We start from the raw sequence: 17,797 nt of genomic DNA, 5'->3' as shown, positions 1-17,797 counted from the left end.
ACGCTGCCCTGTTCACACATGGACGTGCTCTACAGCTCCTTGCTGGTTGTGTCAAACCTACTCCTGTGCAGATCCACAATATATATATTCTATATTGTCCTGTGCTCCTAAAAGTCTACCTGAATTCAACAGCCACTGTTTTGCTGACTATATATTCCAATATAAAAATCTATTTGGTGCCAACAACGGTTTTGGAATTCCATACATTCCCTTGAGAGTTTGTGTCATAAGGCAGACTAAGCAAAACTTGTGATTTCAGGCAGCTTTCTTTATGGCATCTGTGTTTTCTTTTCCTCTTTTTGTCTTTTTCTCTTTCTTACCATGGGTCTCCTAGTAGTAGTAATGAAGGATTTGAGTAGCGTGTCTGCGTATTGCGTAACTGTCAGGGTTTCTGTAGCAGGGACTGCAGGGGTGATCTGTGTGGGAGGAAGCCATCAGATGCCCTAAGCCGCTCACAGCCACTTCCAGGTATCCCAGTAACGAAACAGAACAGCCCATTGTGCACCAAAACTTCAAGTGAGCAGAAACCACGTGGAGCCTTGGCTCAAACATGTTTAAGAAATGGTGGTAGCTGCTGGTTAGAGCCCACGAGCTGAGGCACTGCCCCAGAGGAGAAACCCAGCGCCTTAGATGGAGAAAGGACTTTGGCAAATTAAAACCAGAGCCCTTTCAGGCCACCATGGTTATGTGGATTAAACTATACCTTTTGTAGGCAGGGTACCTGTGGAAACAAGACATTTTGTGAACTGATATTCATGAATTTCAATGACCCCTTTCAGAGCTCACAATTTGACATAGCTGTAGTTTGTGTAAAATGCTGGCAAGGTTGCTTTTGCTTTCACATAGCTGCATTCCAGCCCTTAGTCATTATACCTCATTTGTGAGACTGCCCACCAGTCCCTGAGAGCTGTATGTTCTACTTTTGTAGACTTTTGTCCACCATAACAGAACCTACAGAAGGTGGTGCCTGTGAGCCACCATCTACTGAGGAGACGTCTCCGCCTTCCCTGGGAACAGAAGAGAGTGATCCTGACAAAGCTGAGCATGGTGGAATCAAGAAGGTCTGTTTCAAAGTTTCTGAGGAGGACCAGGAAGACTCTGGACATGACACAATGAGTTTCAGAGACTCCTACAGGTTAGTCTGAAGATTGTGCCACTTTTACCTTACTAATACAATGTTTTGAAGTTCTAATCCAGGTATGGATTCAACAAGCAGGTTACTTTCCCGTCAGTCAATTATTCTGTGTTCACTTAGTAAAGTATTCACTAGCTGTAGCTATTTCATTACATTTATTACCGTGGGGACATCCAGAGCAAAAAAAATCTTTCCGTATAACAATGCCAAAATACTAACACTTCTAGAAAATTAAATAAAATTAACTAAGTAGGTCTAGTGTGACTTTCCCTTTCTATATCTTATAGCTGGAAACTACAGAAGCTCAGCAGAGTTTGCAGAATGCTTGGTCTTATAATAGCCGCTATTGTAAGGGGATATTTCCATTCAGTTCCACAAACAATTTTCCCAAAAATCTAAGACACTGTGAAACAGAAATGGACATTGAGTGTTTTATTTTTAATGGGCCTTTGAAACCACAAATGCAAATGTTTATTCAGGTGACTCAAAATCTTGGTTTTGGGACATGATTGACTGCTACTTCTCCAGGAATATTTCCCACCAAAGGAAATCTCACACTCCAAATCTCTCTTTCCTATGAGGAAGCATTTGGAAACTCAGCTTCAGAAGAAATGGAATAACTGGTTGCAGTCGTGTCTGACCATTTTACATCCTTAATAGCCCATTTTTATATTTATAGTATGGCCGTAGGACTTTGCCTACACGAAGGAGTAAAGCCACTTTACAGTGAGCTGGGAGGATTACAGCAACCGGAATGAATGATGAGTCTTTGAAACTTCCACGCTACAGGCCTGATTCTTTTCTTGCTGCTGGTTTTGTACTGGTACAAGTAGTAATATGTTATGTTCATGCAGGACTGTGGAAATGACAGAGCCAGAACGGTTGATGTTGGAAGGGGTCTCTGGAGCCCACATGGTCCAATCTCTCACTCAGAACAGGTCCAACAAGATTGGTTGCTCAGGGTCTTGCCCAGTTGAACATTGAACGGCTCCAGGGACAGCAAATACAAAGTCAGTAAAGAAACAGAACCAACACTTCCAGTGTTGAGATCTGTGGCATCTATTTATTGTGCTAGATTTAAATCTGCACATGTGCTCTGAAGCTTTTTTATTGAAATGTGCTGTATTTCTTTCATTTCATCTAATAGGATTCCCATTTATGAACACTGTTTATTTTAAATGGTTTCTATAATTGAGGCTAATCTGTTCTGGGTAATAAAATGACATCAAAAACAGTCTCTGTGGGTCTGTCACTTGTTCCAAAGTTCTACACATAAATGTAAGATGCAAAAGATTATCCTTGTCTTATCTTTATTAGGCAGAGGCAGAGAATTAAGCATATATTACGGATAATAGTTGCTCAAGGGGGAATAGAATGTATTTTGATCTGAAAAACTACTGAGGAGCTACAAAAACAAGCAAATTACTGATAAGAAAATATCTTGTTTGCATTAGCCATGCTTCTTTCTCTGGGATCATTTGGAGGTGTAATTCAAATTTCATAGGGGTTTGTACTGCACAGTAGTTGCCATAAGTATTAATCTTCTTCAGAAAAAATAGATTTCTTTGGTAATAGGTTTAACAAAGGACAGGCAAGAACCATGATTAGGGTTCTTTCAGTTGCTCTTATATTATTCTCTCATCTCAGTCCAAAATAAAAACAGAGGAAGAGACAATATGGAGAATTTTGTAGGCTTTGTTTTGCACTTGTACCATTAAAAACACTGTCACTTAATTGGAGGGGGACAGACTGAGATCCATAGCCTTTTTTATTACTTTTGTTAAGTTATAGTTAGTGCAAAGTGAGCTTTCAACAGAGGAGATGCATACTAGAATTTTCCAGGTGTGCATGAGCCAACATTGGTGTGAAGCCAACTGTAGTGACTCCTCTGCTTCCTGAGATAGTTTTAGGATCTGCAGTGCCCGATTCTCCGATGGTATAGATTCCTTAAATTTCTTCTCCCATCTCCAATATCTGTGCTGCTGCACCTTCAGTATATGCTGGACTTGGATGCCGTAGTATCCTGAGAATTGGTAACAAATGTCGAGTTTAGTGGAGATTCAATCTCGTAGATTTTAATTTTCTCCCCTACTCAATGTTCATAGAGCACGTTTAGTGATGCGACCTAGATGAGGTCCATGGTGGGAAGTGCGTTTTTGTTATTTATAGGATCCAGGGAGTATATTAAGCATCGAGAGGTCACTACAAATGGAAAAGATGTGCTCTTACAGTGCCAGCCCCAGAGGCCTTGCGTAACGGTTGTTCTGCAAGTTTTTCTTAGTTTTTCTTTTCTATATGCGTAACAGAATCAGTTTTGAGGATTGCAGTGTTAGCAAGAACAGAGTGATAGTGTATCAGAGACTGGGTGTAAGGACAGGGTTTTTTCAATCACCTTCTTTGCTTTTCTTTCTAGCGAATGTAACAGTAACCGGGACTCAGTTTTGTCGTACACCAGCGTACGGAGTAACAGCTCTTACTTGGGCAGTGACGAGATGGGATCAGGTGAGTGTGTGCAGAGGTTACATGGGTATTTCTTGCACCACACGCCTTAGTAGAGCTGGGAAGTCTTTGCTGACTATAAGCACTTGCATGGTTAATCTTCAAAACTGATCACAAGAACTTAGAGATTTTTTTTCTTTTTCTAGTGAACCACAGTAAATTTGAAAAATGGAAGAGGCATTAGGCAGGGATAAGATTCTTTTGTTATTGAACATTTGAGTTATGTGAAAAATAATTAGTATTTTGATCTGTGAATTAGAGATAAAGCAGCAATCATTTTTCACCTGCTCCAGTGTGAAAGTGTGCTTGTGTCATCTGTGGCTTCATCACAGATTGTGTTTTTAAGACAGTTAAAAGCTTTTCATCTTTCCTTTGTTAGGAGATGAGCTTCCCAGCGATATGAGGATTCCTTTAGACAAGCAAGACAAACTTCATGGCTGTCTGGAACATCTTTTTAACCAGGTATGTAAAGCATTACTCTTACACAGAATTGCTTTCTCTTTATCAGTGTCAATAAAAGCAAGCAGAAGTATCAAATTGTTTAATGAAATCATATTTTGAGGGAAGGCAAACTGTCAAGATTTTGGGTTGCAGTGTAAGCAAGTATATTATAGGATGATTTGAGGAATCAATTTTGACAACATTCAGGTTGCCTTATGTGATTTAAGCAAGGTTGACCTGCCTTATCTCAGACATTAGATTAAGGGGGAGCTTTCATGAAAAAAAGGAAAGGGTGAACAAAATTCTAATACCTTGTGGACACATTTACAGATCTCAGGAGAGTCCTCGTGAGTTTAGCCAACAGATGTCTTTATAGATGAGAATTGGTTTGTAGTATCTTTTATCTCATCAGCACGTAGATCGTCATTGTGCAAAATGCTGTGTTCAGTGTGAGGCTCTTGAGGCCAGTTCATGGTTAGAAAGTGTTAACGCTATTTGTCAAAAAATCAGTCAAAAATACGTATAGTGCAATAGCTTTTGCATTTTTGCACAACAGTTCTGTTCAGATTTTCTTCTGTAAATCTTACTAACGCGGATTGAAACGTTCCAATTGCAGGTTGATGCAATCAATGCACTTCTAAAAGGACCAGTAATAACTAAGGCCTTTGAAGAAACCAAGCACTTTCCAATGGACCACAGTTTGCAAGGTAAAGAAAAAGGTTGGTTATATTTAATAAAATGATTTGCAACGATACACATATGCTATATGGCCACACAGAGGCACTTAACTATGCAGTCCACCCAGTCATATGTTAATGGCAGGTACCGGGTCATTTTCATATGAATTCCTTCTGAAACACACAGCACACTTCTCTATATGCTGCTGAATCCTCCCGGCTCTTTCACAAGTCTCCAGATCTGTCCTTTGATGTGAACACAGATATGTATCTTAAAAGGTACAAAGTAGAGGTAGGTCAGATAGAGGTAAATGAGCACTCAGAGTAGCTGATGAGGGGCTGGCCACGGTAGGTCTGAGGTTCTGCCTGAGTTTGCTTAATGACTTACTCTGCTTTTCTTCAGATGGTTAACTGCCAGAGTAAACTCATCCTCACATGACACTTATTTTGAAAACCGATTCCCATAGAGAGCAAACAAACGATACCGTGTTTTTTTTTCCTTAGGGAGCATGATGAGACTTTGGTCTTAATGGTTTTGGGGCCCAGGATGTGGTTTCTTCTCTCACTGAAATACATAGGACTTTATTTCCTGAACATTTGCTGCATTTCCTTTCCCACTTGAAATCTGAAATGTTTCCTACTGTTCCTACTATACCTCAGGTGCTGCTGTCGCACTGCAGTCTTTGACAAGCTCCATTTTTAAGTTCCAGTGGCAAACTCTAGAAGAGTGCTTTTTCTGCCTTTTTTTTTTTTCCTGACTCCAGAAATAACTCCTATGAAGTTCTGTTACGTGAACTCATCTCTACAAACACAGTCACATTTATGTAGAATATCTGTTAGTCTTTCCATGCACTGTTTAATGAAATGAAGAAATAACAGACACTCTGTGTTCACTGATTTTATTTTATTTTGCTTAAACAGAGTCTCATTTATTAAAACTATGAAAATTGCACTGAGGGAGTCTTAGTTAACTGAAGATCCCACATTCATCACTAGGAACACACAAGCCCTGCTTATGTTCATCTGGAATCCTGGACCACAGTGTCAGTTTAGTAGCTGCCATAGGCACCTTCCAGTGGTGGATGTAAACGTCAATGCTCTCCCCTTGCTGCTCAGGAGCAGTTACTTGGCAGAGTTTTTCTGTGTTTCTCTGTCTGCTTAAGCATTTTTTCACCAACAATGGGTATTTGGCCCAGCTACATAGCTAAGTCATGGAGAATAAATCTTCTACTCTGTAATTAAATAATTACTTTCCATCAGGTGAAAGAAAGCAGGATATTTTGTAACATCTCGTCAGTATTATGGGATGTGCCACTGCAGCCAAAAAGTTGATCTGATTCTGCACAGCCAGGGACTCTAGATCTACCCGATAGAGCTGCCTGCCAATTATTAAAGGCAGAGAAAACAGAAGGGAATTCTGTGCTGTGTGAGTAGTGCAGTGCGCCCTTCACTGTGCGTGTCACCCATGTACGTAACTCTTGGCCCACGACCCTGAAAACAGTGCCGGGAGACTGCTGATCAGGAATAGTCTTTTTTTCCTTCCATATTAGATCTATTTAAGAACCTTTTTCATTCACAGCTGTTGCTATTGATACTGTCTCTGCTTTCATCTGTATACACATTATATACATACATATATACAGAGAGCCACTCTGAGCTATGTAGCATTTCTGTAATGGTTAACAAACTCCATTTTTTCTAGAATTTAAACAGAAGGAAGAAACCACAGTTAGGTGCCGGAATAATATTCAAGCCAGCATTCAAGAAGATCCATGGAACCTTCCATTGCGCATCAAGAACCTTGTTGAAATCATACAAAAACATGTGGAAGGTCTGTAAATAAGGAAAAGGCTTTAAGGAGAAAAGATCTTGATCTTCTCAAGTCTAGCAGTTCATTTTATCATTTACCAAGGCTGTACAGGCTGTAGAGAAGAACAGCTAAACCAGCTTATTGTGTGCAGAGTCCCAGTGCTGTATGGTAAAATCCCACCTGTGCAGCAATCCCAAAGAACTTTCTCTCCCATATTTTATTTCATCAGCTCGTTCAGATAGAATCATATCAGACTGATCTATTTCCCTGTGCTTTTTTTAATCCTTTTAGAAAATGATGAGAAAGGTGCTTGGTATATTCCAAAATTAAATAAATGCTAATCCAATACTATAACATCCTAAACCATTGCAATCTGGTTGAACTGGAACAGAAGCTGAATCTGATGCTTACAGCCCAGTGCAAAGCACTGGACAGAAATCACCTCCTTAGGGATTAATCTACGTGTGCAATTTGTTTCCAGTAATTCATGGAAATTAACAGAAAATTTAGCCTGTAAAATTTTTTACACCTTGTTTCTTTTTCAGTCTGTGTGAATAAGGACTACTAGAGTAAATAGAAATGGCCATGCAGGGGCCAGGGATTGTGGGGAATGAGGAGACTGTTAGCCAAATGCAACAAATCTGCCTTGCTGTCATGTTGACTAGAGCATTCCTTTTCTTCACTGTTTTAGATGGGAAGAATCAGCTGCTTTTGGCCTTGTTAAAATGCACAGGTAAGGGGTTTTGATTTGTTGCAAAACAACATCATATATACAGATGTCCCTAACACTTACAGTTTCTGTGTGCGTGCATGTGCATACATCAGGATGTTAGGTTTTTCCTTAGCATTTATATTTTTCCCTGGCATTTTATGCCAACATTTCGCATGCTCTGCATCTAGGGCAACCTTCCCACGCATCTGACATCTGTTCTTCAGTTTATATTATTTCAATTCATTGAAGGCTGCTTGTGTTACCTGGCTGGTCGCTGATGTTTCACAAGCACTGTTTTTCTTTTTACTGTCTTCATTTTTTCCTTTGTACAATTCTCCTTCCCAGATGGCCTTTACTGTTTCCTGCTCTGGTGAGAACATGCAGCAAAAATGAGACCTATTGCACAACTTTCTGTGAGACCATGGACTCTGTCATCTTTCCAAACAGAGCAGGCGTGTTAGGAGTTAGGATCATGTATACTGAAATTATAGCCAGGAGCAGACGAAGAACCTAAATGTGCAGGCAGCACCAAAATACCCTGTGGACATCATTAATCTGTTCCCAAAACACTGTGCTCACAGATCAAGGGACAAGCCTTTCCCAGGAGTGAATGTGCAGTCTTTTTGTAATTGAAACACCTACTTTGTGTACTTTTGTTTGAAAATGAGGTAATAAAGAACTGGAATAGGCTGTCGTTATTTCACTGTGCCAGACTTGATTCTCAAGTCTTCATAGAAAGAAAATGAGAGATTTGTATGGCCCTAAGTCAGCTCTCAGCTTCTGGTCCCTGAGTCTGTGCAAACCAGCCTGTGGCATCAGTCTGGTGTCCACAAAGGCTGTTTTTGCTCATAGTGTGTATGACTCCCCAGGTCTCTACCTGGGCCCCATCTCCTGCAGCATTTCCATGAACACCCTCTGGAAAGAATGGAGCAGATGGCACTGAACTGGCTGTGGCAGCTTTATTGCATCAGGGATTCCCTTGCCTTCAGGCAGTCCTCAGCTCTCTTTGCCTCACTTCCAGCGGTACAGAGGGGTACTGCTTGAAGGATTGGTTGTCCTTAAGTTGAGAATATGGCCCAGGGCCTGGAGTGTATTAGTTGGTCTATTGTGTTCAGTGCTTTATAAAAATAATCCAGATCTTCAAAGCCTCCGGGTGATGTCTTCAGCTTCTTTCTCTAGGGAATACTGCCTTCACAATGAGAGACTGCTGTACAGCAGTGCCTGCTGGAGGAGCCCAGGGTGCCTGGGAAGTAGCTCTTCACTTATTCATGTGCCTCTTTGGCCTGCAATCCCCTTAAGTGTGACGAGGTTGATTTGACCAGCATGGGGCCGCCTGGCAGGCGGACTGGAAGCAAAGTTAACACAGGGGAAATTCTCCCAGGAAACATAAACCAGTTGGTACCGTATGGGCAGAGCCAGTTAATGCATTAAGCATATGGGAAGGCCACAAAATACGGGGGGGGGGGGGGGGGGGGGGGCGCGGAAGATGAATCTGTAATAGCCCAGGAGAGGAGTAATGGCAGAGACCTTCTTTCAAGAATTCTCTTGCTCCTGTGGGCATAAAAAGAAGGGAATCAGTCCAGATATGGCACTAAGGAGTTACAGCTCTTCCCAGCCAGAAGAACGAGCATGCAGATGGCAGAGGTAGTAATAAACAGTCAAGTGAACCAGAAAATTTTCAAACATGCGTGTGCTCCAGCTATGCCGTCTTTATCTGTCCGCCCAGGTCACACAGCAAGAGGAGGTTATCTGTTAAGTCTGTGCAAAGCTACAGCAGAAGCCAAATGTCATGCACGCACACACACATGCAAACTGCTGCTTTGGCAGTGAGATTAAAGACAAGCATACTCATGACTTCTTTGTGCTTCTCTCCCCTTCTCTGGCAGATACTGAGCTACAGCTGAGACGTGATTCCATCTTCTGTCAGTCTCTTGTGGCTGCTATTTGCACCTTTTCAGAGCAGTTGCTCGCTGCTCTCAACTATCGATACAACAACAATGGGGAATACGAAGAGAGCAGCAGAGACGCCAGCAGAAAATGGCTGGAACAGATAGCAGCCACTGGTGTTTTACTAAACTACCAGTCTCTTCTCTCCCCCACTGTGGTAAGATGAAGAGTTGTGGTACCCTTGGGTCTGCTCACACTTGCCTGTGTGCTGCTCTGCCACTTGCAGCATGGCCAGAGCCCTTCATTCCAGCAGCATGTTTAGACTCTCGCTACAGGAACCTCTGGAGATTCCCGCTGCTGACAACCATGGGCCAATATTCATGTCCCATCATTTTCATCTCCTCACAAATACTGGACCCACTGTCACACTAGAACACTGTAGGAATCTGTCTGCCTTCGTATTTGAAGTAATGCTGCGTTTAGGGAGGCTTTACCGCTCAGTTGCTGGTGACGCATGTGTGGCCTGCCATCTTCTGGTGAATACACACATTTCAACAAATAGGTGAAAAAGTTCTGAGTATTTCAAGTTCGGACAGAGGGAAAATCTAGGCTTTTGTTCATGCACTGGACACTTCTATAGAATAGATAGACTGCAGTCTCTCTGTCACTTCCATGGCGCTGGTGTTTGAGACCCCGTGTCTAAGGAGGAAGGAGCTGGTGTTGCATAGTTCATCCACGCCTAAAGAACAGATAAGTCATAGCTAGGGTAGATAAGCTATTGTAACAGTAAAAATGTTAAGAAAAAAAGGAGCATAAAAAAAGACAAGTAACTGACACTAGAGAAGCAGCTTTTTTTGGATTTTGTAAACGTTGTAGATTGAGTGTGGCATTATGGTTTTTTGGGGTTTTTTAAAAATAAAATGCAAACTGTATGTGTATGTAACTGCTGTTTCTTTAGATTGCATGGAATGTGTGGACATTTATTTTGCAGTGACTGATAGACTGTGCTTCACATTTGTAGCTATAAAGTTTGGAGAAAGAGGTCCCTTCAGACTTAATCAGTTCTTAAACCTCTCTGCTCTCTGTGGATCACAAGTGACGGCTAAGCAAGGGGTAGCTAAACTTGTATCACAGAGAGCCATTAGTAATTACCTGGCTGGGATGGAGTTAATGGAAAGCTCCACATTCTGCTCTAGGTTTCCTGAACCAAAGCATGCCCATAACAGCTATACCTTCCTGCCACTGATCTCTTTCTGGCAGATTATAACCTATTTAGCTCTGTTTCTTTGCTCTACAGAAAGAGGAGCGTACCATGCTGGAAGACATCCAGGTCACTCTGACTGAACTGGACAAAGTTGCCTTCTATTTCAAGCAGCTGGATGAAAGTCTTGTAGCAAGTGAGTGTTCTCTGTGTCTCTGAATCTCGCTCTTTCTGGTTTGTTTCATGGATTAATATCCTCTGTGATTATAAATCTGATAGACCTGGAGAGCAGTGAGCAGCTTCTCTGAAGTCCTGTTGCATTCCCCCAGCTTGCACTGCAAACACACAGCATGAAGAGCAGGACTGACATCGCGGGGGGCCGGCGGCATGCTCTGTGGTCTGTGCCAGCGTACCTTACCTGTGTGCTTTCGCTCACAGGGAGGTATGACAGGTGCCGAGCAGTTCCTGACAGATGTTGGTAATTCACCACGTCACCTAAGGCAGAAGGACTGTCCCTCCCCAGCTCTTCTGTGTCCCACGCTGGCAGATCTCTCTCCATGTTTACTGACAACGAGATGCCATGAAACAAGATGGGATTTTAATTATTAACCATGTTTATTGTGTTAGCATCGAACATCATGCTAGGGCATGCTAACTGCGGATCTTTTAAAGTATAAAATTTCAGAGCCTGCATTCTCTCAGTAAAGGTTCTCTCATGTCCATCTAATGGTGGAGATACAAAATGTCATTAGATAATCTAACAAACTCAGATAGCAATGGTTTCGCATTTCTCCTGCTGTGGTAAATCAGCAAGTGTTTTATCTTTATTTCTCCAGATACTCACGTCTTCTACCACATCGAAGGAAGTCGTCAGGCCTTGAAGGTTATCTTTTATCTTGACAGCTACTACTTCTCCAAACTGCCTTCTCGGTTTCAGAATGGGGGAAGCTTGAAACTGCACACGGTGCTCTTTACAAAAGGTGTCTATAAAAAGCTTTCTTGTGAAAAATAAGCTAACAAATGGTGTTGAAAGATTCAAAATAAAGAATGGCCATGAAGCTCTTAACATAATGCAGCTGAGAACTATAGACGTATTTAAGCAGCAGATGTTTCTATCCTAGGAAGACCTGGGGAGTGCTAGATTTTAGAACAAGCCGCAGGCATGAGAAGAAGATATGCGCGTTTGGGGCTCTTTTTGTGCCTTCCTGTAAAGACCATAGAAACATTAGATTGGACTACATGGACAATCTGATCCTCGTATGGTATCGGGAGATGTTCCCAGGCTACAGAGAAGTTTTAAAAACGTACACCGTGACAGAATCATCTGGGCTGGAAATGGACTGACTTACCATGCAGGACTTTTCCTTCAGTGGGAGATTGATGGGTGTAATTACTGTTAGATAGACCTGCTTCCTGTGGAGCTCTCCTTTAGGTTACTGCCACTGTATGCCCACACTGGGAAATGCATTAAATTTATGCAGTAACAGAATCAGCCTTGACATGATCCAACAGTCATTTGCTGAGCATTGAGATGATATAGAGAAAAATAAATAAATGAATAAAAAGAAAACTAATAACATAGGTTTAGTAAAATGTTTTCTTCCTCAGCTCTGGAGAGTATGGAGGGACAATCACAAGCAGCTGGCTCATCTCCAGAAGAACTCCCACAGCAAATTAATGGTATTTCACTTGAAAAAGTGCAGCAATACTACCGTAAACTCAGGTATTTTATGCTTCTCCTTTGCCTTAAAAGACATTGAAAAGCGCGCGCCTTGCGAAGTCCCTTCAAATTTAATGAAAAAGAGATGCCGTTCCTGATAGTTTCTTGTACAAATATGATTTTTGGAAATCCTCGTTGTGTGGGAAATCTGTTAATTTTCTTCCCACAGTTAAGCTTGTTCTGAATAGCGCACTGTACAGGATGAAATTCCATCTAATCTGACTTCAGAATTTTCTGCAGAGATAAAATTACACCAAAAAAAAAGGGAGGTTGGAATATTTTGGTACAAACTCGGTGAATTGCTGCAATCAAAATGCTTCAATAAGAAAGCAGATCTTGAATTACAAGATTTTTAGCATAGCCTTCTCAGATGTTTTATACAGGATAGCATACATATATGTGCTTGAAATGAGACACACCCACTGACGTAGTCCTTGCTGACCTTTTTGCAGGACATTTTACCTAGAGAGATCGAACTTGCCCACTGATTCCAATACTACTGCAGTGAAAATTGACCAGGTATTGCTATTGTGTTTGTTTCTACAATAAATTCTCTCATAAAAGTATTATTTCTACAGCTGTAAAATCCCAGTCGTGGGGTACCCATATGGCAGACCATGCATCATGTAAAAAATGTTCCCTACCCTAAAGAAATGATCTGAATTTCTCTGAAGCTTGGCTACAGTTCTTTTGTTTAGAAGAAAATGTGGAGAACTGGGGTTGACAAGAACCCCTTAGCTTAGGCACTAAGACTCCATATCACTCTGACTGCCTCTGTTAAATACAGTGTCTGATGTTACACAGAATGAATTCATTTTCCTCTCTCACAGATACATGAAAATGAACAAACATTCAATTTACAAGTTGTTATAGAAGAAAACAATAGGAAAATAGTACTTCCCAGTATCTCATGTAAAGGCACTCTGTCTGACTGGGGCAGGTGACACACGTGACCATAAGGCATTAAATACTACCACAGGGAAGACAAAATCAGAGACTGTCTTTGTGACTGCAATACACATATTGTCAACAATCTATGTGGTTTGTGGTAATTGCAAAAAATTGCCCCAAACCTAAGTAATTGTATTTTTCCACTTCCAAAGCTCATATATATTCTAAATAGATGTTACTGTGTGGCAGTTACCCCGTGTAGATTATTGTGCTTAGACATAGGATAAGGAATTGTAAATGTCTTTATAACTGACGGTGTAAGTATGCTACTGATTTTTTTTTTTTAATTGCTTTGTTTAGCTTATTCGCCCCATTAATGCAATGGATGAGCTTTGCAGGCTGATGAAGTCTTTCATTAATACAAAACCCACGCAGTCAGGCTATTCTAGCAGTCACACCTCTGGAGCTGGCCTGCTACCTATATCCTCTGAGCTCTGTTACCGACTTGGAGCCTGTCAGATTACTATGTGCGGCACTGGGATGCAGAGGTGAGATTGAAGAAAGCTACATGTCACTGGTGTGATGAGAACTTTTGTCCTTTCTAGAGATTTGAACAATATATTTGATTCTGTTCAAAGCAATAGGAAGGTAGATTGTTAAGGGAATATAATAAGGGCCTATATCTACTGCCATCTTTATTTTAGGGGAGGTTGTGCATTTTAATACTTTCGTTAATAATTAGTATTGTCACACAAGCTTTATTATGTGTTAGTGCATCATCCAGTGCAGCTGAGTGATCTCATTGCATATAACTCTGTCTTTAGGCACACACTGAAGATGTAGGAAGTTTCTCAAAAATAGCTTTAGAATTGTGGTGTGTGGAAGCATTTATTCTAAACATACCAGTGTTCTTCCAGTGTCCCAAAAGCATCGAGTAAAGAAAAGATTAATTTGTGAGTAACTTTATGTGAGTTGACGCAGAAGAGCAGAGAAACGTAAGCCTTGTTGTAACGACCCGCCTGGACACAATCCTGTGCGAGCTGCTCTGGTGACCCCGCTTCAGCAGGGCATTGGACTAGGTGAGCTCCAGCGGGCCCTCCCAAGCCCTGCCAAGCTGTGATGCTGGAGACTCAAACGATTGCAGTACCTAGGTGTAACGAGACTGGAAATGCGGGACTGAGCTAACTTTATAATTTTGTAAGTCAAAAAACAAACTAAAAAAGTAACTATAAGAACGCCAGCTAACAGAAGTTGCACTTAACAGCTAAGTGTCCTGTTCGTACCTACATATGTGCTTTTAAATCTGAGCTGTGATTTAATACCTCTTGTTCCCATGCTCAGAAGTACGTTGAGTGTGTCCCTGGAGCAAGCGGCCATACTGGCTCGAAGTCACGGCCTTTTGCCCAAGTGTATCATGCAAGCTACAGACATCATGCGAAAGCAAGTAAGTATCTGGGTGTGCGTCTGCTGCGTGCCACCATTTTCATTCCAGTGACATCATTGTACAAACACCAGTTTATTTCGCTGTGGCACTGTATTTTGTGCACTACAAACCCGTATAGCCAACTTCTGTGAACGTTTGAATGGCTACACATGTATTTGACAGGAACAAATTAACTTTTGCATGTACAGCAATTAAAATATGTGCCTTGGTGTACATAATTTAAAGTGTGTGCCTTGATGGCTAGAAATTAGAGACTATTCAGTATATTTAAGACAATTTCTGTATATTAAAAAAAAATCAAGTCTCAATCACAGTGTTAAATAGTAGAAATTCTCTAGTGCTAGACAGCAGTGCTTGTAAAGTGCTTTCGGACGGATTCCATCTTTTAAGTAAACACAGATGACTAATATATCCACCCAATGGACTCCAAATCTTCTAAAAGTAGTTAATGGATTCTCAAATAGAAACCATACTCCCATTATAATATTTTCCCCTAGGGATCAGATGCTTTATCGATACTGTCAGTACCATAAATTCTGTTTCCTTAGGGACCAAGGGTTGAAATCTCTGCCAAGAATCTGAAAGTGATGGACCAAATGCCACAGTGTGCACCTCGGTAGGTTATTATGTATTATACATTTTATCTGAGTGCTGGTTTTATGTTTCTCTGACAGTTGTGGAGTTCCTGGTATAACCAAAGATCTCCTTAGTAGCAGTAGTGGGGGGGGAAGAGAAACTTCCTGTTGTTTGTTCTCGCTGTACTAAACTAAGTGCACTCTCGATTCATCAGCTTTGCTGCTTACAATTTGCAGATCGTTAACTTCAAAGGTTTCTGCATTTTCTGAATAAAACATAACTGATCAGACAGAAGGGTCTTTTTCGGACTGTTGCTGTGAGTTGGCACAGCTAGTGATTGACAGCCATCTGTGGAATGCTTTGAAAGAAAAATTCCTGAGTGGCAAATCCAACTCCCGATACGCAAAGATAATTGGTAGGCTACTACTGTTGTGTGCTTGTAAGAGCTTGGCTGTTCAGTTATGGCAGAGCAGGGCTAAGAGCAAGTGCTTCAAGTGAGGGTGACCGCACAGTAACGCAGCTCTAAGGAGGATCGGTTGCCTGGGGTTATATGTGGTTTTGTCCAAAGACAACTTTGGGAAGCACCGTACATTTGCAAATCCTACTGCACCTAACGGGAGCTAGAGATGTTCATGGTCTCTTTCTAGGGAATAAGAATACCTTTATTTTTAAGAAAAGTATCTCTATCTGGTCAATTTCCTCCAATTTCATATGTCAGAGACAGAGACAAATATTCTTTAGTAAACTGTAACACAGCATTTTCCCACAATAGTAGTAACAAATCGTCATGATTTAGGTGAGAATGTACATGGAATCAGTCTGTACAAATACTAGTGAAACTTCGGATTCTGCTCTTGCTAATGGCACTCTTTAGGTGATGGCAAAGCAGTTCTGACGTGTAGGAATTGGCATCAGAAAAGATCCAGTAAAGTCTGTGCCATCCCTTCAGATAGAGCGACTGTATTTCCTAGTGCTTGAGCTCTGAGAACATACTAGTTCAGTGTCAAGGCTTCCTTAAAACACTGATTGTCGTGTTCAACCATTAAGACTTCTGAGTTAGTCTGAACAAGCCCCACCTCTTCCCCCCCTCCCCCCGATCTGCTCCTCAAAATGTTTACAGGAGATTATTTTAGAGGCTGTGATGATGCTTTACTGTAACAGTCTGGCCTCAGTTTATTTTCTCGGAGACCTTAAAAAGAACAGTATCTCTCATTTAGAACCTTATCCTTCTGTTGGATTGTAGTTGCTGTTTCAAAAAGGAATGAAGTAACAGTCCATGTTGGCTCCCGTACCATGTCCCCAGCGTCGCACCTCAGCAATTTGGCAGCATGGTTATTTTGCCTTGTTAACGGCCGTACATTGCTTTGGTTCCATTTTTATGACCATAACAGCATGCTGTTTTCTAAACGAAACAGCTTTACAAACAAATCATAAGATGAAGCATTTCTCTTCTTTCGTATACACTCTAAATCGCAATGACAAATTCCAGGACTATTTACTTTGATTATTTCAAGGCAATAAAGCTCAGATACACGTGTTCCTGCTGGGCTCCATTATTATGATGTGAAATAAAACTGAGCAAAGTTAAAAGGAGATCTGGTGAATTAATGTCAGTTCTCAGGATTATATTGCCTAGCATTGAGGTTTGTCAAACTCTGCAGTAGCAGTCTTGGAAGAGAAGTTACAAAAGACTTGCATTTATTCAAATGTAAAGTAGAAAAGGCCAAGAAAAAGCTACCACAGAGACTCATTGAGGAATGACAGGGTCGAGATGCGCTTAGGTTTAACCACTGACCTCAATGTGCTAATCTTGTGATTTAAAAAAATGTCTCTGAAAACCTGATTACTAATTTTAAAGTTTGTTCAACCATGTCAACAAGCAAATATATTCTTTTATCTGTCTGGTGTCCCAGTCTGTATGAGGAGTGAACTCCCTTGTTCAGGAGAAATGATGAATTGGGTTTAAAAAAAAGAAACAGAAAAGAGAGAAGGGACTGTTTGAAGACCCAAATTGGGCCAAAGTTAAAAGGCAGTGATGGACAGTCTCAAGAAGTATTTAAACAATGATTGTAAATACTTTAGTTAGTAGATCACTAGTGGCACTTCACAATTTGCAATTGTTAATTAAAACCAGTGGTATTCTTGATATTGAATTGCCTCTAAAGCTGCAGAATGAATGACACAGAAGTTGACCCTCACATGCTCTGCCCGTAACTTTATGCTAGCACCCTTACGATATTTAATACCACACTCTTCCTCTGCCCTAAAGACTCTACAGGTTGTGCCAGCCACCTACAGATGGGGATTTATAAAAGTGCGAGAGGCACCTACCTTGTAGCATCGTTAAGTGTTCAGTTATGAGCAGCCCTGTCTGAGGACCCACGGCAACAGACCCTGGTGGTGCTGAGCGAAGAGAGGAAGAGATCCTGCGCTGCGTCGGTAGGAGGGAACCTGCTGGGCCCAGGCACCGCGAATCTGCCTTTGAACTCCTGCTGCACGGGCAGAGATTCTAGTATTTCTTTGACTTCTTGAAGAAATTCTTGAAACAAACACCACAGAGCAGAGGTGGATGTTACTGCCATTTGCCAGATGCCTGGAAAAGTGACAATTGTATTTCAAGAAGGCACAGTTTTACTGGTGACTTGTTTGTGCTGCCACCTAAAAGTTGTGGACTTCAAGATATAGATCGGTTAAGAAAACCCAGAGTGTTGTGTCTCTCTCCCTGTGCTGCATCTGGCATTCATTTAATTGCCAGCATAAGTTTGGTCAGCATCCTTGAGCAGTAGCTTCATAAACACCACTTT

General features: G+C 41.3%; 1 protein-coding gene across 1 annotated transcript in view; it reads left to right on the top strand.

The window, feature by feature from the left end:
- PREX1 (phosphatidylinositol-3,4,5-trisphosphate dependent Rac exchange factor 1) overlaps positions 1–17,470 on the top strand; it is a 165,722-nt gene extending 148,252 nt beyond the window's left edge. The window contains exons 26-40 of the mRNA XM_086474918.1: positions 929–1,135; positions 3,549–3,637; positions 4,014–4,096; positions 4,692–4,782; positions 6,455–6,583; positions 7,254–7,295; positions 9,161–9,378; positions 10,459–10,558; positions 11,199–11,342; positions 11,971–12,085; positions 12,535–12,601; positions 13,334–13,521; positions 14,315–14,417; positions 14,966–15,033; positions 17,263–17,470. Coding sequence (XP_086331044.1) covers positions 929–1,135; positions 3,549–3,637; positions 4,014–4,096; positions 4,692–4,782; positions 6,455–6,583; positions 7,254–7,295; positions 9,161–9,378; positions 10,459–10,558; positions 11,199–11,342; positions 11,971–12,085; positions 12,535–12,601; positions 13,334–13,521; positions 14,315–14,417; positions 14,966–15,033; positions 17,263–17,305 — 1,687 coding nt within the window. The 3' untranslated portion in view covers positions 17,306–17,470. The remainder of the gene's footprint in view (positions 1–928; positions 1,136–3,548; positions 3,638–4,013; positions 4,097–4,691; positions 4,783–6,454; positions 6,584–7,253; positions 7,296–9,160; positions 9,379–10,458; positions 10,559–11,198; positions 11,343–11,970; positions 12,086–12,534; positions 12,602–13,333; positions 13,522–14,314; positions 14,418–14,965; positions 15,034–17,262) is intronic.
- The last annotated feature ends 327 nt before the right edge of the window (positions 17,471–17,797 follow it).

This window comes from Leptosomus discolor, chromosome 17 (assembly GCF_034619465.1).
Source record: "Leptosomus discolor isolate bLepDis1 chromosome 17, bLepDis1.hap2, whole genome shotgun sequence".
In the NCBI taxonomy this organism is placed as follows: domain Eukaryota; kingdom Metazoa; phylum Chordata; class Aves; order Leptosomiformes; family Leptosomidae; genus Leptosomus; species Leptosomus discolor.
Note: the sequence above shows the minus strand (reverse complement) of the source record. Positions and strands in the feature narration are given on the sequence as shown.